At 40.2% G+C, this 19385-nt stretch overlaps 1 protein-coding gene across 1 annotated transcript; it reads left to right on the forward strand.

Moving 5' to 3' along the window:
- Positions 1-4408: 4408 nt before the first annotated feature.
- On the forward strand, positions 4409-12570 carry LOX (lysyl oxidase; the record flags this gene model as incomplete). Its single annotated transcript, XM_079702401.1, has 6 exons — positions 4409-5308; positions 5661-5769; positions 6857-6994; positions 8466-8622; positions 11997-12092; positions 12451-12570. The coding sequence occupies exons 1-6, from the start codon at positions 4687-4689 to the stop codon at positions 12568-12570; spliced, it is 1242 nt and encodes a 413-aa protein (XP_079558527.1). The 5' UTR covers positions 4409-4686.
- Positions 12571-19385: the final 6815 nt, after the last annotated feature.

A 19385-nucleotide genomic window follows, 5' to 3' on the forward strand; every position in this document is an offset into this window, starting at 1 on the left:
ATTAGTCTACCAATGAACGACATTTGTATGAGCTTCCTGAACCCCAAACTAAAGAATCTGTGCTCAACCCAGAGTCCTTCCACCAAGGCATTAGTGTTCTGGCTTTCTGCGTGACTCTACTTTCCATTTATATGAATTACCCCACATATATGAATACAGTTTACAAATATCACAACGGTCTTATAGCAACTTTCACTTTTGAAAAAAATTATTCATTTATTCTTGGCTGCATTGGGTCTTTGCTGCTGCGTGCGGGATTTCTCTAGTTGCAGTGAGTGGGGCTACTCTTTGTTGTGGTGTGTGGGCTTCTCATTGCGGTGATTTCTCTTGTTGCGGAGCACGGGCTCTAGGCACGCGGGCTTCAGTAGTTGTGGCACGTGGGCTCAGTAGTTGTGGCTTGCGGGCTCTAGCGTGCAGGCTCAGTGGTGGCGCATGGGCTTAGCTGCTTCGCGGCATGTGGGATCTTCCTGGACTAGGGCTTGAACCCGTGTCCTCTGCATTGGCAGGCGGATTCTTAACCACTGAACCACCAGGGAAGTCCCAACAACTTTCACTTCTTAATCAATGTGACAGACACTGCAGTTTAAATTCTTGATATTGATATTCTAGAACCTTGAAAAAAATAGCATCATTCCATCTCTTTTCCTCTTATGCTATATACTGTAGAATTGTCAACAAAAGAAGATCTCAGAGTCAAAGTGGAATCAGCTATGGATCTTACTAAAGCTAAAAGCAAAGGTATCTTGATGTAGCTGCAGTTACTATTGTCATTATTCATGATTATTTCAGTGTTGAGTAGAAGGAACTGTAGTTTCTCCAATTTTGTGAATAATAGCTTTGTCATTGAACAGAAGGCACAATGTGTGGCTAGACTGTCTCTCGCAGGGTTTGCAAACACTTTCAGTTGTCCCCAATGTGCTAGCCACATGTTTGTTTTCAGCTAGCTGAGTCGTAAGGCAGAGAGAGTTTAGAAAAAGGGGAAGAGAAAGAAAAGCAACTAAGCATCTCATTAGGAAGTATAACAAAGGGAAATGTGTTTTCCCCCCTAAAGTAGTGTTGTGTGTTTAAAAGAAAATAAATAGTGCACACATTACTATTCTAGTTATTTTATTCTGACAAGAAAATTTTAAGTCTGTTGGAGCAAACTTGAAAAAAATGGTGAACTTCATTCAGCCATAAATTTTGATAATGAGTTAATCAATGGACATTCATTGAGTGCCCAGGTGGGCAAATCACCATTACGGTATATTATACTTCACAGTATAACTGTATTCAAGAAGTATTTGTAAAACAAATGTACACTGAATTTCTGATGGGAAAATGGCAGTCTGCACACTCTCACACATGAAATACATCCAAAGCTTTAAAGTCCAACTAAAGGAGTTATTCAATTAAATATTAATAATCATAATGAAACGTTATAGTGAATGAATTGAAAGTAACTGGAGTTACTTGGCTATTCACAAAAATCAGTGATTTTAAAACAGGGAAAATACTTTAGAAAGGATTTGAGTTAATCCTTGAATCCTACATAAAACTAAGAGCCAGGGAAAGTAAGTCAGCTGTCCAAAGATACACAGCTTTTTTATGTAAACACCAGGATTGGAAGCAAGAGTATTTTATCCAAGATCCAGGAAAAATTTTCTACCCTCCCATTAAGGGACACTCTGGTCTGCCGCTCTGACAGTCTGAACTCCATAGCAGAGGTCTTCCCTCAGCAATGTGTGGTCAAGCCCTAGCAGCTGTGGGCTTCTCTTTCCTGGCAAATGAGCTCTTCATGGGTGAATACAGAATATTTTTCTGATGAGAGATAATTACATTCTCTCCCTTCCTGATTCTCCTATAATTTGGCCCATCCATCCAAATTATATACACCTGCTTCTTCTTTTTACTCCTCTTAGTGCGTTTGGGGAATTGAGTAGTTTAAGTTCTGCCGCAAGTCTATAACATGATAGCTAGAGATGTCTCTGAACTTCATACAGAGGGATAGCACTGCTGACTTGCCATCATCCATGGGATTTGCACTTGAATTTTTATCTTCAACATTTAAATAAAAGATCTGGCAATCCATAGGCAAGCTTCCACCTGACACCCGTTTGTGATCAAGGATGGTGTGTGGACACAGCAGAGCAAATCTAACTTGACTCAGTAAAAGCCAAACCATCACCTTGGATTCAGAATCATGAGATCTGATTACGTGAGAGAACCAGCCAACCCTCACCTTAGTGTCAGTCAAGGTTCTTGAGTGGTAAACAACAGAAATTGACTCTGACCACATTAAGCCACAAAGGAATGCAGTGGAAAAATGGAAGGAAAAGCTGAAGAACCAGGTCTTCGAAGGTACTGGCCTAAGACACCTTAAGGGGAATCTGTGTAGCAACAACTCACAGAAACTTTCTTTACTAGCGGAAAGAGCGGGCTCCAACATTTCTGACCTTTGTGTACTTCTGCTCAAGATTTGAATTCTAGGGCTTCCCTGGTGGCGCAGTGGTTGAGAGTCCGCCTGCCGATGCAGGGGACACGGGTTCGTGCCCCGGTCTGGGAAGATCCCACATGCCGCGGAGCGGCTGGGCCCGTGAGCCATGGCCGTTGAGCCTGCGCGTCCGGAGCCTGTGCTCCGCAACGGGAGAGGCCACAACAGTGAGAGGCCCACATACCGCAAAAAAAAAAAAAAAAAAAAGATTTGAATTCTAGGGAGATGGTTTGATTAGCCATGCTTGAGTCTAATGACCACCGTTTGAAGTGGGGGAAGTCTCATGAATGCTCAATCAGTCCCACCATGTCCCACCATGAAGTAGGGGAAGTTTCCAAAAGGAAAATACAGTTGTTCTGACCAGAAAACAAGTGAAATGTGTGTTGGGCAGTCAGATCAGCAGAGGTCCACAACACAACCCAAATGTGGTGATTAATCATCAAGAGACAGAGACCAACAGTGATAGGTGAATATTGAAGTGTATCTAGACAATGGCCCAATCAATGATGAGTCCAATTAAAAGGTTAATAAAACTGGTTCTGACTGTAGTTTTAAATCAAGCTGTTAAATATTTTTCTTTGAAATGCTTCCAGCACTGCCCAAACCCTGAGTGGCATGTGAACAACTCGTCCATTAAGCATCCCTGGGCTCCCCTGGTGGCGCAGTGGTTGGGAGTCCGCCTGCCGATGCAGGGGACACGGGTTCGTGCCCCGGTCTGGGAGGATCCCACATGCCGCGGAGCAGCTTGGCCCGTGAGCCATGGCCGTTGAGCCTGCGTGTCCGGAGCCTGTGCTCCGCAACGGGAGAGGCCACAGCAGTGAGAGGCCCACATACCGCAAAAAAAAAAAAGCATCCCTTACCAGTCAGCATTACCTACCTCCTACCCACATCCTCCTATGCTTTCTCCTCTGGCCACTCCCATTCCCTTCTCTTTACCAAAATCTGAAACCCAAGGCTCTTTCTTCATCAACCTCTTTGTTTAGCTTGGAAGATCAATCGAACACCAAAGGATTCTTTACTGACTTTTCAACATTTAACAAATGGTTATTTAAGTTTTTTTTTAAATCCAAAGTCAAACCTCCTTATTAAACATATAAAGAGAAAAAAATCAGATGAAATGCATATTTGAAACTGCCTTCTGAGTGCTCCCTTTACTGAAACTTCCTGAGAGACACTGTGGAAATGAAAGATGGTTCTTCACTTCCACTTAAAGTACAATTCAGGCCGGCATTTTGAAAGAGACAGGTTTATTCATCACTTCGGCGTTAGCTGGCTTTGTTCCCTGTAAAATTTTACTTTTGGTTATTAAAATATTCACTGGAGGAAATAAATTTGTAACCCATTTCTCATATTACCTACACACTGAAAAACAAAATTTGATATCTTGGGGTTTATTTGCTGAAGGCGCTTCCCATAAAAGCGAGGCGTGTGCATCGGGAAATTTGGTTAACTCCTTATGGATAAGTTAGTCACAATCTTTCCTCCGCCCACCGCTCCCCCCTCCCCCCATCCCCGACTCTCGCCCCCAGCACCCTCCCCACCTCCCGACTTCCCGCCTCTGCAGGGCTGGTGACCTAATAGCATTTTTCTTCGTGCATATTTTGGCGTCGCCCCATGGCCTGGCTGGCTTTGCCTGTCTGAGTCTTTTGAAATTCCTGCATGTTCGCCCCAGATTAAGAGTGTGTCTCAGGATGTGTGTTCCGTTTTGTTCTTTCCCCTTAACGCTCCCTGTGCAACGTGTCTGGGGGGAGGAGGACAAGACGGGGAGGGGAGGGAGGGGCAGAGGCGAGGAGCTGTCCGCCTTGCACGTTTCCAATCACATTACGTGAACAAATAGCGGAGGGGCGGCCGGGCCAGAACGGCTTGTGTAACTTTGCAAATGTGCCAGAAAGTTTAAAATCTCTCCTCCTTCCTTCACTCCAGACACTGCCCGTTCGCCGGGGCCGCCACGCCGCTCCCCGTCGCCTTCCAGAAGGACTGAGAAAGAGGAGAGAGGCGAGTGCCACGTCCCAGCAGCCGCCTTTACTGGAGAGAGTCTGCAGCCCACCCTTGGCACTGCTTGGTGGGGACTGAGATAGACACGAGCCCAGTCCGCCTCCCTAGTTGAAGATTTCTCCCTCCCTCTCGTGATTTGAGCCCCGTCTTTTTTTTTTTTTTTTTTTTTCCTCCGAGCTACGTCCTCCCAGAGCGGGGACAATCCAGCAAAGGGAGCGATGCGCTACGCCTGGACCGCACTCCTGCTCGGGCCGCTGCAGCTCTGCGCACTCGTGCGCTGCGCCCCGCCGGCCGCCGGCCACCAGCAGCCCCCTCGCGAGCAGCCAGCGGCTCCGGGCGCCTGGCGCCAGAAGATCCAATGGGAGAACAACGGGCAGGTGTTCAGCTTGCTGAGCCTGGGCTCGCAGTACCAGCCACAGCGCCGGCGGGACCCGGGCGCCACCGCCCCGGGCGCCGCCAACGCCACCGCCCCGCAGCTGCGCACGCCAATCTTGCTGCTCCGCAACAACCGCACGGTGGCGGCGCGGGCGCGGACGGCCGGCTCGTCCGGAGCCGCAGCTGGCCGCCCCAGGCCCGCCGCCCGCCACTGGTTCCAAGCTGGCTACTCGATGTCTGGGGCCCCGCGCACCGGTAACCAGACGGCGCCAGGAGAGCTCCCGGCGCTCAGTAACCTGCGGCCGCCCAACCGCGTGGACGTGGACGGCATGGTGGGCGACGACCCGTACAACCCCTACAAGTACACCGACGACAACCCCTATTACAACTACTACGACACATACGAAAGGCCCAGGCCTGGGAGCAGGTACCGGCCTGGATATGGCACCGGCTACTTCCAGTATGGTAAGCACCCCCAAGTCGCCGGAAACACCCGCGCACCCTTTCCCCAACTCTGTGGCTCCCCGACGTGGCTGCCTGGGCGCGGCAGGCCTCAGTCCATGCAGATCCCATCCCTCCCCCTGCTCCTGCAGAGGCAGCCCTGGAATCTGGTGCAAACCGCGCGCCTGGCCCCTCCTGCTTTCTTTCCGCATTGCTTTGCAGCCCTGGGCGTCCCCATTCTTCTGCTAGCCGCAGCCCTACAACCGCAATCCGGCTGGGTGAAGGGTGAGGAGTAAGGGACATGGAGGGACCCGGAGCCAGGGTGAGGGCCGCTGAGTTGTCTCACTGTTTTGCCTATCGCCTGGCTGACGTTTAGGTCTTCCGGACCTGGTGCCCGACCCCTACTACATCCAGGCGTCCACGTACGTGCAAAAGACGGCCATGTACAACCTGAGATGCGCTGCGGAGGAAAACTGCTTGGCCAGGTACCAGCTGTATCTCCTCGGCCCAGCTCCTCCGTCTTGGTTCCGGGGGTGCTGCTCAAGTGCCTGGTTCCGACCACTTTTGTTCCGTGCAGACAGGAGTTGGGAAGTGGAACGTGTTCTGGGCATGCTGACCTGGATGGAGAGTTAAAATTTTGAAGATTTCTGTGGGTTCTGACTTTCAAACTGTGGCACAAGTCAGGGAGATGAAACAAACCCTTATCCTGGAGAGTGTGTGTGTGTGTGTGTGTGTGGGGGGGTGTCTCCTATTCTTTTTCCAAGATCCTTAAACTCTGGAGCCAACTGTTTCCAATAAGGTTTTATTAAACTACTATAACGTGGAAAAAATACTGTAATGGAAGAGCTTGTTAATACCCCTTTAAAAGATTGGGAGCCACTTTGCCAGTACGGCACCCCTTATTGGGTGTCATAGTTTTCTTGTTTTATCTGAAGCCACAATTAACTTAGTTATTTTGGTATTACTTCAGCCAGAATAAGAGCATGAGCAAGAGCTTTGTTTTTGCATTAGTCCTAAAATAAAATCTTAGCAATTTGGGGAATGGAATTCCCTGAGTTTGCTGCTGGGGAACCAGCAGAGGGAGCAAAAGATGATTTGATAAGACACATAAAATTTTTTTTAATGTAAAATAAGGTCATCAATAGTATTTAAATATATATATTCACACAAAATAAATAAGAAAAACTTTATTTTGTAAATTTCTTCCACTTCCTTTATAACTGTCCAGCTAAAAGAAGAAATCCAAGCTCATCATCTTCATTCTAGAGTCTTGCACCACACACCATTGTATTCCCTATAATATTACTACAGTAATGCCATTGTTTTAAAGATAGTTACTAAATTATTTATCTAATCTGGGAATACTCTTTTATTAGAGTTACTTCCCCACTTTACATCTTAGTTAACTGTTTAAGAAAAAAATGTATGCAAAATGCCCTGGTCTCTTGGAACTGATAGCCTAGTTGGGGGAAGAGGGTAGTGACCATTATAAAATGGAAAAGTTTTGCATGTAGTTTTGTCTTTAGTTAATATTCTGTGAAAATAATAATGTTTCTTTTTTCAAAATCACAGCTCAGCATACAGGGCAGATGTCAGAGATTATGATCACAGGGTGCTGCTAAGATTTCCCCAAAGAGTGAAAAACCAAGGGACATCAGATTTCTTACCAAGCCGACCGAGATATTCCTGGGAATGGCACAGTTGTCACCAGTAAGTGGATGGGCCTCTACTTTTGAGTTGCTTTTTCATTTTACAGGTGATTCTTTTTTTTTTTTTTTTTTTTTTTTTTTATTTATTTATTTTTGTGGTACGCGGGCCTCTTACTGCTGTGGCCTCTCCCGCTGCGGAGCACAGGCTCCGGACATGCAGGCCCAGCAGCCATGGCTCACGGGCCCAGCCGCTCCGCGGCACGCGGGATCCTCCCGGACTGGGGCACGAACCCGTGTCCCCTGCATCGGCAGGCAGAGTCTCAACCACTGCGCCACCAGGGAAGCCCTACAGGTGATTCTTGATATGACAAATTCTTACACAAAGGGAGAAAATTGCTGTTATTTACATTTAGAATTTCTGTGTAACTTCACATAATCAAGGAAATTTATCTTTAAAATAATACATCAACTACTATATCCTGTTATCTTTTAAACTGTAAACTCTAAGCCCAGCTTATTAAAACTGTTGATAGGATACAGCAATTAGCTTCACTAGAGTTTTATCCCAATATACTACAGGTAAGAGTTCTAAAAAAGCCTATTACAGTCAAGATCATCTACAGTTAGTTAGCATTTCATAGCATTTAATAAAGATCACACATTATGAAAAGGATTCAGATACCGTTCTCAAAGAAAGATGTAGATGATTTACTCCATGAACTGAGAAGGGCCTACCTCAATCTTTTAAAAGGCCTGTATCAAACCCAAGGTAGTTGCTTGTTTTATCCTAAATTTAAATATTTTCACATGAGGTAATTCTATAGTTTGACTTGGTAACTTGCCTAGGTGTTTATTGCCCGGAAATCCTGTTTTGTGCCCTTAAACTTTCTATAGTTCAAGCCATTTCTTCTTGTTCTTTCCTTATGTGAGAAGATGAACAGCTCAGCACCTTCACTTTAATGAAAGGAGGAAAATAGATGTGAGCACCCAATTTGCTGACAAAATAGAATTATTTCTAAATAAAAGTTTATACTAGTTAAATACTAATGGTGGATAAAACATGCCTTTATTTCTCCTTTGCATTTTAGTAAGGATTTTAAATGTGTGAGAACACAATGTTTTAAAATTTCACAGAAACCTCCCAAGAGACAAGTGCTCTTCTTTTTTGGAATGAAGCATCGGTAGTGGCAGCCAAAGGAGATATACTAGAGAACATACGGCAAGTTTCACTTAAACAAAGATAATTTACTATCTATCTCTATTTAATATTCAAAGATAAAACAGGGTGAAATAGAAAAGCAAAATACTCAAAGTAGGTCTTTTTTTCCTAGTAGCAAAGTTAAAGCCTTATAATTTTGATAGATTTTTGTCCTGGAAAAAAAATCTAGCATGAATCTACCTTTAAGAAGAGCAACTTGATCTCAATTTTGATGTGAAAACAAGTGTGGGAAGCAGTGGGGATGTCATCTAGAATCCTCATTGCTTTCTCTGTATGTCACTGACCACTGTCTCTGTGTTGTGTGGGACATTAGACATTACCACAGCATGGATGAATTCAGCCACTATGACCTGCTTGATGCCAGCACCCAGAGAAGAGTGGCTGAAGGCCACAAAGCAAGTTTCTGTCTTGAGGACACGTCCTGTGACTACGGCTACCATAGGCGATTTGCATGTACTGCACACACACAGGTAGGGTGGCAACCTGGAATCAAGAACCCACAGGCTTCAGAGAGAAAACAGTCTTCTATTTTCTTTCCTGCAGGCTGTCTTTTTAAAAAAACTATTTTATTTAGGGGGTCATCTAGTCCATATGGTAAATTATTGGGAAAAGGAAAGTGATGGCTTGATGATCCAAATTACTTTTAAAGTATTTCATCATCACAGAAAGTCAATGTGCCTACCTGTTATGTTCTACAGTGAAAAGCAGTAGTTTATTATCTGAAAAAATCCTAATGGTTTCCAGTTTCTGCACTCATTCTGTATTCTTTAACTTGATTGGTAAGCAATTGTAGAAAAGATATCTCTGTTTTGTCACCTGCAAAACTATTCCTCCCTCTACCTATTAAACTAAAAATAGAATGGTGATTGGGATTAGCAAAAGGCCAGAAAATAAGTTTCTTAAAAAGTACTTTAAAAATGTCTCTTTTAATCATATGAAGAAGAGCAGAAGGACACAGTTTCTTTCTCCATGCATATATATTTAAACCTACGGTATAATTGATGTCAGATGTCCTTTGGATGGATTTTTAAAAAGAGTGCTGTCCTAAGCAGTTTGTATGTCTTATAATGGGAAAATGTGTGTCATTTAAAGGCTGTGCCAGTATTTCCATAAGAAACCCTAATTTGTAAAAGGACATTATAATTTTACTCCAGTGGAAATCTTGGCAGGGAGTAGTGAATGTACATAACTCAGGACACAAAAGGATCAGCAGCTTGCATCTTGGGAAGCAAATTCCAGGGCTGTGGCAGGAAGCTTTCTGGTGATCTAAATGTTACCGTTGCTTCTTTCTCTCAGCTTAGAACATCATAGCAATTGGAGGGGTAAGGGTTCAATTCCTCTCGCCCTGGGGCAGCACTTACTCTTTAAGCAAAAGAGATGTAACCTACCCACACATTACACATATATGTATATAGAGGTCGCCTTTTCACTCAGTGATCTCTAAGTCCCACAGCACCCACCTGTGCAGTGGACCTGGAGTTTATTCTCTTCCTTTAGAAAAAGAGGCACTCTGGACAGCTCACTGCTGAAATATTTGAATCTAAGACTATAGGTATTTATAGCATGTGAGTCCCCCAGTTCCGTGGGGGGTCACCCTACTTCTTTTTATGTGGTACCTTTTTTTTTTTAACATCTTTATTGGAGTATAATTGCTTTACAGTGGTGTGTTAGTTTCTGTTTATAATGAAGTGAATCAGCTAGGTAGCTTTCTTGTTAATTATCCTCCATTTGTGTCCTGTTTAACCATTATTCACTAGGTCTTACACTACAAATGACCAATGTATTTGTGTTTTTCAGTAGACTGGTGATTCTTGAACATGGGCTTCATTTAAAGGGAAAAAAAAATTCTCACAAAGTCCCAGTATTGACTTAGATTAGTTGTATTATAAAGTTTTAAATGTATCCAAAAGTAATACTAGATGTGACTTCTTTATATTTATACTTTCATATAAGTTCTTAGATAACAAATTTACATATTAAATAGATACAAAACTAGAAAGTTACATTAACCTCATTAATTTATGTAACAAACAGTTATGTTTTGCTAAAACCAAATAGTTAATCTATACAGCCTTGGCTAAGGTTCTACATTTTTAAAAAAGTTTTTAAAGTTTGAATACAGGAAATGCCTGTTTGCTTACTGCCCTGAAAAACTCCTTTTTTGTTTGCCAGTTCAAATAATCAAAGCTTATACTTAAATTCTGCCACTTGAGTAAGGTAGAGTGGCAATTTCAGCATTCTTTAAAGCTCTTTTGTTCACTTAAAGGTAAGATAAGCATTGTAGTATTATTTAAACCATTCTTAAATGGGTATCTAATCCAGTGAATCCCTTACAGTGCCATGAAGGTGGTAGTAGTAGTAGTAGTAGCAGCAGCAACAATAATAGCTAACACTTACTGAATATATATTATGTGCCAGAATCAGAATTATGTGCTGGAAATCAGAAACAGAAAATTCTTCATAATATATTTACTACTCAACATAAGGTTAACGAATGATCACAAGTTGGTATGGACCAAAGTGGGAAAATGGTTCTAACTGCTGTGGCACAGGTACTTTTTGAGTTTGGCCTATCTGTACTAATGTGTGCTTTATGAGAGCACAGTTCTCCTCCATTCTTCCCAAATCAAACCACAGGCAAACCAGCACTGGTAGAACACGCTTTAGATGATTCTGCCATCTCTCTGGTGACCAAGGTGATCTTAAGCACCAAACAATTTTGGGTGCTGAAATTAAATCGTGGTATTGAGTTTAAATGATTCTAGCCTATACTTTTTAATTGATTTTGATTAGCATTAGACTGCAAATACAACAGTTAAAACGTCTGATGAAGAACCAGTGGAATCAAGAATATACCTATGGACCCCAATTTGAGCAAATTTCACCAGGCTATAACTTTCTGGAGAGCAAGGACCATATCTTAGTGGTGTTTTTCTCTTCTCAGCCTGTAGAAGGCACTCATTTACTTATTGAAGTGAATATCTTAGCAAGTAGAGTTGATGTGGCAATCATCCCTTTAATACAACAAAATATTCAGCGATGATGTGAAAAAGAACATAGTGTGGTGGTTACAATCAGGGACCCTGGACCCCAAATGCCTAAACTCAAAACCAGCTCAGCCATTAACTAGCAGTATATTCTTGGGTGAGCTATTTGACCTTTTAGTGCCTCAGTTTCTTTATTTGTAAAATGGGTTAATACTACCTCCTGCCTCGTGTAGTTGTGAGAATTAAATTTATGTATTTAACATGTTTAATTGATCCTGGCATATAATACATACTTCATAAGTGTTAACTATTCAAAAATGCAATATAGACTGTCCTTGGGGAGCTTACAATCTCTAGTTAGATATATTCTTATATAGTATGATTTTAATACAGAGGAGAGAAGGATAAATACCATAAAATCTATACACAGGGTATCTTGGGTATTCAGCGTATAGGAAGGTAATTTCCAAGAAGAGAAATTGGAGAGAGTTCCACTGATAACAAGACATTTGAGTCAAGTTGATTATTACATGGCCTTTATTCCTGAACTGGTAATATTCAAGAATTTTGGTAGAGGCCTATTTTGTCACTTAAGATTGTATTTATCACTAGTGATTTATGACAATTTTAAGAAGCGAGATGTACTACTACTTATATTAGTCCTGTATTTTTTTTAGCTGGAGGTGCTATAAGGCTGAGTAATATATACTTCTCAAAGGAGATGCAATATAAGTATAGTTTTATGTCAAACTCTTGTAAGTACTAACTTAAAATTTAATTTGCAAATAATAAGCATATTCTTTAGCACATTCTAGCCATATACCATCTTTTTAATTTTTGAATTTTATTTGTTTCAGGGGCTGAGTCCTGGCTGCTATGATACCTATAATGCAGACATAGACTGCCAGTGGATTGATATTACAGATGTAAAACCTGGAAACTATATTCTAAAGGTAGAGACCTTTGAATATGTACCCATAATTTATTGCAGTTGCAACTCATGGGCCTCTTCTCTGGATTCCAATGTTAAATAATCATGGTCCTTCAAGTAATTATACATCTTCCAGAAGTACTTCTAAACCAACCTAGATATATTTTAAAAATTCTTATTTGAAAAAACTTTAGGGAAAAATATACAGCCTCCTTCGACAACTTCTCCAGAGTTGAACCACGTGCCTAACTTACACCCCCTCCCTGCTTGATTTAGTTGGAGCACATTGCCTCTGTTCTAGCCCTGTGAAAATAGGAAGAAATTAACCAGTAAACACTGTTGATAAAATATGAAACACAGATGATGTTTGTGTTGCCTAGGTCAGTGTGAACCCCAGCTACCTGGTGCCTGAGTCAGACTATACCAACAATGTCGTCCGCTGTGAAATTCGCTACACAGGACACCATGCATATGCCTCGGGCTGCACAATTTCACCGTGAGTCCTATTTGCCTAGCTAAGTAATTCTCCTGACAATGAGTTTTAGTTCATTGATAGGCATTATACACATTTGTTTTCACTACTACTGCAGCTTCCTTGTAAAGCAGACCAAAGGTAGAAAACGGTAGAGTCTGTACTATAACATAATTAGAGCTGATCTTTTTTTGATAATGCTAGAGAATGGAGGAGGGGATGTACTCAGGTTTTTATCACCCTGAAACTTAGCTTTTAAGACAAGACACAGAACACATTGTTTACCCTCAAAGCCTGTGGCAGCTGAGTCTGTAAAATATGCAATATGCAGTGTGGATAACCTTGTGGGAACCCAGAGTTGGGTTTCCTGCCTCCTCCCCATAGTCCATGAAGGAGCCCTGAAGAAATTCCTAGAGTTCTTCAAAGTACACTTTAAAAGTGATTGTCTTAAAGTATGCAGCTGAAGAGGTCAGACCACCTGTTCTGTAGAAATCAAGATTTCACATAGTTGAGTTCTACAAACACAAGTAATAGGGAAATACCCTGCAAAGGGAGGCTTGTATGGAGGTGCCTTCATAATTTTCCTAGTCCTGAAACCCTTCTTTGAATGAAATCTTAGAAGGAATCCCAGCACGTAAGTATTACAGGCGTGGTGCTTTGAGGAGAGTAATTAAAGGGTAGTTTTGTGGTCTTGTCTCTCTGTCCCACCTTGACCCCTTAAGCACTGCCTGCTCTAGGGATGCTGGGTTATAGATTCTAACTACATATGCCACCTGTGAGTGATACCTTCCCAACACAAGAACACCATGAGAGTGATACTGAACACATGTCAGCTTTGCTGTGATGGTGCTTTGAGGAGAGTAATTAAAGGGTAGTTTTGTGGTCTTGTCTCTCTGTCCCACCTTGACCCCTTAAGCACTGCCTGCTCTAGGGATGCTGGGTTATAGATTCTAACTACATATGCCACCTGTGAGTGATACCTTCCCAACACAAGAACACCATGAGAGTGATACTGAACACATGTCAGCTTTGCTGTGATGTGAGAGGCATCAGTCAGTGCCTATGGATCATGCCAAAAGGTGTCTATCAGAGCTACACTAGAAACTTAAAATTTATAGAAATTTCTCCCTGCTACATAAACCAGGACAGTGGCTGCAGATGAACCTGTAGTTTGTGGGCTTCCCAAAGTACAGATAAACCTATCTGGTTGTGCATATTTTGCCCACTACTGGGGATCCTAGCCAGGAGGAAGGTGGAGCTTAAAGTGGATTGGGCTACATTCACCTTGGAGGGGAGCCTTTTCCTTATTTCCATAGGGGAGCAAAGCCGGTGCTTTTTAAGTGTCATCATAGCATTAGAGACAGATGTAGTCTATGACAGCAAAGGTGTAGCACTGAAAGAAGATTATCAAATATATTCTTCTGAACATGCCCAAAATACAGAAAACCTGGCTGTTTATGGCCCATATTGTGTGGAGCTGATCACCGTATAACTGAAAATCCCCAGAAGAGGAGTACCTTAAAGTAAAATAATTTAAAATAAGTGGATTAATTTCTCTTAATTTTTATAATTCCTTAATTTATTCACTTATTATGTATTCATTGGCACTTTCATTTTTGAAACAATAAGAAAATGCCATGGTGGGGGGTTAAATAAAATGCAGTCAAAACAGGATGACCTCTGCTACAATAAGCTAAGTGACTCTCAGGTACAACTGCTGCCCTCCCATGAGGAAAAGGTCTGGTGAGGTGATTCTGTTGTTGTATAGAAGGTGTCTTGCTTTTCATCACTAGAATCCATTGAATTGAGTATTGCTAGATATTTAGAACAAATAAAAATTGTTATTTTGTTCCAGCATAGTTTCTTTCTCTTTTTTTAGCCACTTGTCACTGACTATAAATTGCAAGAGTGGTTGATGTAAAATTTTAATGAGCAATATTGATCAGATGAAAATATGAAAAAATGAAAGGACCCATAGGTAGTGATTTGTATTAAAATAACGAGCTCATACTTCTCTACGAGTGGAAAATAATGGGAGAAGTACAGAAACCTTGACTTGCGAAAGAAACCCTCACCTTTAGAATGATGCTCACCTCTTATATTTTGACTTTCACTTTCGCCTCCCTTGGTAGGGATCAGAGTTCAGAGGAAGGTGAAATTTTCTCTGGCTGAGATTCAGGAGTGGCTTTAGGACAGCATTTGAATTGGGCCTTGAGGGCTGAGGAGGACTGCACTGGAGAGAGTTAAGGAAGGGCATGCTGGGAGGAGTCAACATCACCTGCAACTGCATGGCAAGAAGAAATTGCAGGGCATGTTTGGAAAAGCAAGTCTTCTAGTCTGGCTAAGGCATAAGTTTCATGGGCAAAAAGAATGGAAAATTTGGGACCAGATCAAAGCGAGCACTGAAGAGCAAGCTAAAAAGTTTGAACTTCATCCTGGTGGCCACGGGGAGTCTTTGAAGTTTCTTGAGCAAGGTGTGTATCTTGCCTAAAGCCATGTGGTCAGTCCATGGCTCTGTAAGCAAGTGTGTGTGTGATTCCCTTGATAACGTTATTGTACTTTTTTTTATCTCTTAAAGACACATCATCTCTTAGTTCACCGATTGTTTTTCATGCTAATCAAATATTTGAGAGCATTCTATTGGTGTGTAAAAACCACCCAGTAAGAAAGTGTGTGCCTTTGATGTGTCCTATCTCCCTCATTTTCCTCACTGTAAACCCAACGTATGAACCAGGTGACTCTGTGGCCCAGTTCAATTCTAAGATACCATGATTAAGTTCTTTTTTCATAGAAATGACTATTTGGAAACTGATGGTTTATGATTTGGACTAAGTGATTCTTATTTCATTTATGTGGGGATCTATGATCACAATATAAATACAATATTAGATTTATTGGCTTTGACCCAGTCTTGGCCTGTTAATGTAACATTCTACATCCAGAACCATGCTGGGAAAGGACTAATGCAGGACAGTGCAGAGGTCATGAACCTGCTTCTTAGTGGACATGCCACACTTGCTGCATGGAGTGAACTCAGCTGGCCAGGGATGCTGTTCCTATAGATCCTGCTTTAGCCTTGATTGTTTCAGAGGATGTTTCTTTTAACTCTAAACATCAAGTTTGTAGGTATCAGGCATACACTTTCTGCTACTGACATAGTCACTTTCTTCAAATTAGTATTAAAATAATGTATTAATGGATAATTTCAGAAGGTGACTATCGCTTTGGTGGAGAGAAATTGCTATCTATCTATCTGTATACACACCCACACACACATATTTTAAAAAGGTGACTTTAAACTTGTCTACTTTACTCATTCAGAGTATTATCAGGTTAATAACTTGCCTTATTTTGTTTTCTTAATCTAGGTATTAGAAAGCAAGCCAAAACTTCCAATGGATAAATCAGTACCTGGTGTTCTGAAGTGGGGAAAAATAGATTAACTTCAGTAGGATTCATGTATTTTGAAAGAGAGAACAGACAACAACAAAGGAATTTTTGGTTGGACTGTTTTGTAACAAAGCACATAACTGGATTTTGAACATTTAAATCAGCATTATTTGGGAAAATTTTAATATTATCATTCACATTACCTTGTGAATTAATGCAGTGTTTCAAGTCTGTAATTGCACACTTGGCTCTTTCAAAGAAATCCAAACTTCTTATGCTCCTTCTGAAATTATAGTGCAAAACGAAAAAAAAAATATTTCAATGAATGAGTCAAAATTATTTTAAACTGAGAATTTTCTAAAGTTCTGAAACTTTAGTGAACCATAATAATAACTGGCTTATATATGTCCTAGCATAGATTACTTTAGAAATGAGGCTCCTACTGTTTAAATAGATATGGACACATTTGGTGCTGAGGAAGGAACAAACACGTTACCATTGGTGTCAAGAAATATTACTATATAGCAGAGAAATGGCAATATATGTATTCAGATAGTTACACCCTATATAAAATTTATGTTTACATTTTAAAATTAGTAGATAAACTCCTTTCTTTCTGTCAAGTGTAAAATTTCATTCTGACTTAAGTCAGCTTTTGTTTTGGAATGAATTAAGCAATTGAGCTGCCCAACTCCTGTCTGACCTTTGTTGATGCTCCCCTCTAGTCTTTAGTTTTCCTATGGGCAGAGACCTTTTAATTGGCATTCTTAAAATTACTGTTCTGGGGACTGTTATACATAGGACAACTGTGTCAATGGGAAGTTTTTCTGATGATAGATGTAATACATCCAGAGATAGTATGCATTTAAGTATATTAAACTATTAGCCAAAAAATTTTCCTTGCTTACATGAAAATCATTCAAACAAGTCCCCCAAACCACAACTGTCTCTAAAATACTTAGAAATATTAATGAAAAACACCTTAGGATTTTCAACTTTTCCACATTTTTTAAATGATCAACTTTAAAAAAAATAAGACTGAAAAATTTTAAATTGTCCAGAATAAATGACAATGTATATGGATACAAGAACATTATCCTAGGTCATCCAGGAATCAGTCATACATGTTTTTTTGTGTGTGTCTGAAATATAATACAAATTAGCAAAGCACATAGCATTATACACTTGAGATGTTGGTGAATAAGGAAAAAAAAAAACTTTCTGCAAAACCAAGGACTGTGTTGCATGAGACAGCTGTGATTTTATTTTAAACTGTGAAACCATGTGCCACAACAGAATTTGGAGAATTTCTATTTTTCCGAGATTCAAAAGGTACAGAAAGAAATCAAATTACACTTTTAAGTTAGTGGTGCTTAAGCAGAAGTTTTCCTCCCTTAACCAGTATTAAAATCTCAAGCAAGGTATTTCCAGTGCCAGGACACATTAGGTAGAATTTAAAAGTGAGTTGGCATCCCTGTATTATATGTCATAGAGCTGTAATATCAACACCAGCTACAAATAACCGTTCTGCACTCAACGAGTGCCTAGCAAGGCAAGAGGGGCTAGAGATGGACAGTAATCAGGGGCAGATAGAGTGGGCCACATGACCCTCATCTGCCAGGGCACACACTTACCAAGAGACAATACAGACAGCTTGATAGAGACCCAGAACTTCCACTGAGCTAGTATCTGAGCTATGGAATAGCTTCTTTGATGTACCTCTTTGCCTTAAATTGCTTTTAGTTTTAAGATTGTAGAATGATCCTTTTAAATTGTAATCTTTTCTAATAGAGATATTTTAATATACTTGCTTTTTTAAAAACAAAAACTACTGTCAGTATTAATACTGAGCCAGACTGGCATCTACAGATTTAAGACCTATCATTTCATTAAGATTCTTACCCCTATACTAAAAACTAGCTAATATCCTGGCCTTTGGATACATATGAGAAGATGTATTTACTATCATTCCATGGGCCTTCCATCTGTCTGTACATCCATCATCATTTAAAGGCCTAATATACACTAGGCACTCACATGCTAGGCATTGGGATATGAAAATGATTGTCCCTAACCTCAATAAGTATTTGAAATGTCATTATTACCCATGAGGTTCAGCTTATTTCATTTTTAACATCGTAAGTACATGTCTAAAAAAAATTGTTTTAAGCACTATTGTTTTTCATGACCATAGTTTATTTTTTAAAAAGTTAAAAATGAATAGATATATGCACGTATGTGTTACTAATAGTTAAAACTATGTTTCCAACCCCTGAAGTGTCTGCCTTTTAAATATAACACATACTATTTCGTTGATTTTAGAAAAAAAAAGTTTCGATTAAGAGGCTAAAGATTCTCGTTTATTCCTTATATAGATATTCCTCCCCACCCCTAAACACTCCCACATAACTCACAGGTATTGATTTAACACTCAATATTTTTGAACCTCAAGGAATCTCTTCTCTAAATAACCACCAAGGCTCACAGATAATGATTAGCTGGTAAAATTTATCCATTAACAAAATAAAAAATATAATCCAGTCTTACCAAACTCTAAATAAAAAATCTTTTAAATAGGAAGTAGAAATGAGTACTGAAAAGAGACTGGTTTTTAAACTAATAAGAACTGTGAGAAAGTCGGCTAAATGGGAAGATAACTTAGTGAGTCTTCCACATGCCATATTAGTGGCCTCATAATTATTCAGACCACAGTCTATATTAAAGATGTCTTGACCTTTGAGGCTAGGATTCAGTCTCACAACAGTACCATAACCTACAAACACATAACTTGCCTATTTCCAGGAAATCTTTATATTTTTACATAATGACTTTATTCACAATTGCTATCATCTAATTATTCACTAGGCATTATTTTTAATAATGAACAATTTTTTTTCCTCCTTGACCTCAAAGGAGATAATCACACTCATAAACGTTCCCAATACTTAGATTGTAGAGGAAATTCAGTTCACTAAAATTATCATGGTACTAAGAATTTATCTTTACCAAATTTGTTAAAATATTGAATTTCTGGTCAGAAGATATTTTGTTTTAATAATAGCTTGTTTTGATAGTTAACTATAACTGATAAGTAAAAATTACCTTTTTCTATATTTTTTATGTTTAGAATTCATATTCGCAATCAATATATTCAATCAATAGCCATATTTCATTCCCAGCTATCAAAAGTCCTGGGCCACTTTTGAACACTTTAAGCATTTCATTTATCCTTCTAGCCAAAATGGTGCTGAATTATTTCGACTTGAATGTAAAATGTGTTGTCTTAGCTCACAGGATATAAACATTTAATATATAACTGCTTGCTATGAACTGAGTAACATGTGATTTGGTATTGTAATGTTTTTAATGGTTTTAGTTTCTCCCAAATTTTTCAGGAATTCTAGTTGTAAAACATTTTTAACTTTTTTGAAGAGCTCTTATTTTAAATGCCCA

The sequence above is a fragment of the Hyperoodon ampullatus genome, assembly GCF_949752795.1.
Source record: "Hyperoodon ampullatus genome assembly, chromosome: 4".
Lineage (NCBI taxonomy): Eukaryota > Metazoa > Chordata > Mammalia > Artiodactyla > Ziphiidae > Hyperoodon > Hyperoodon ampullatus.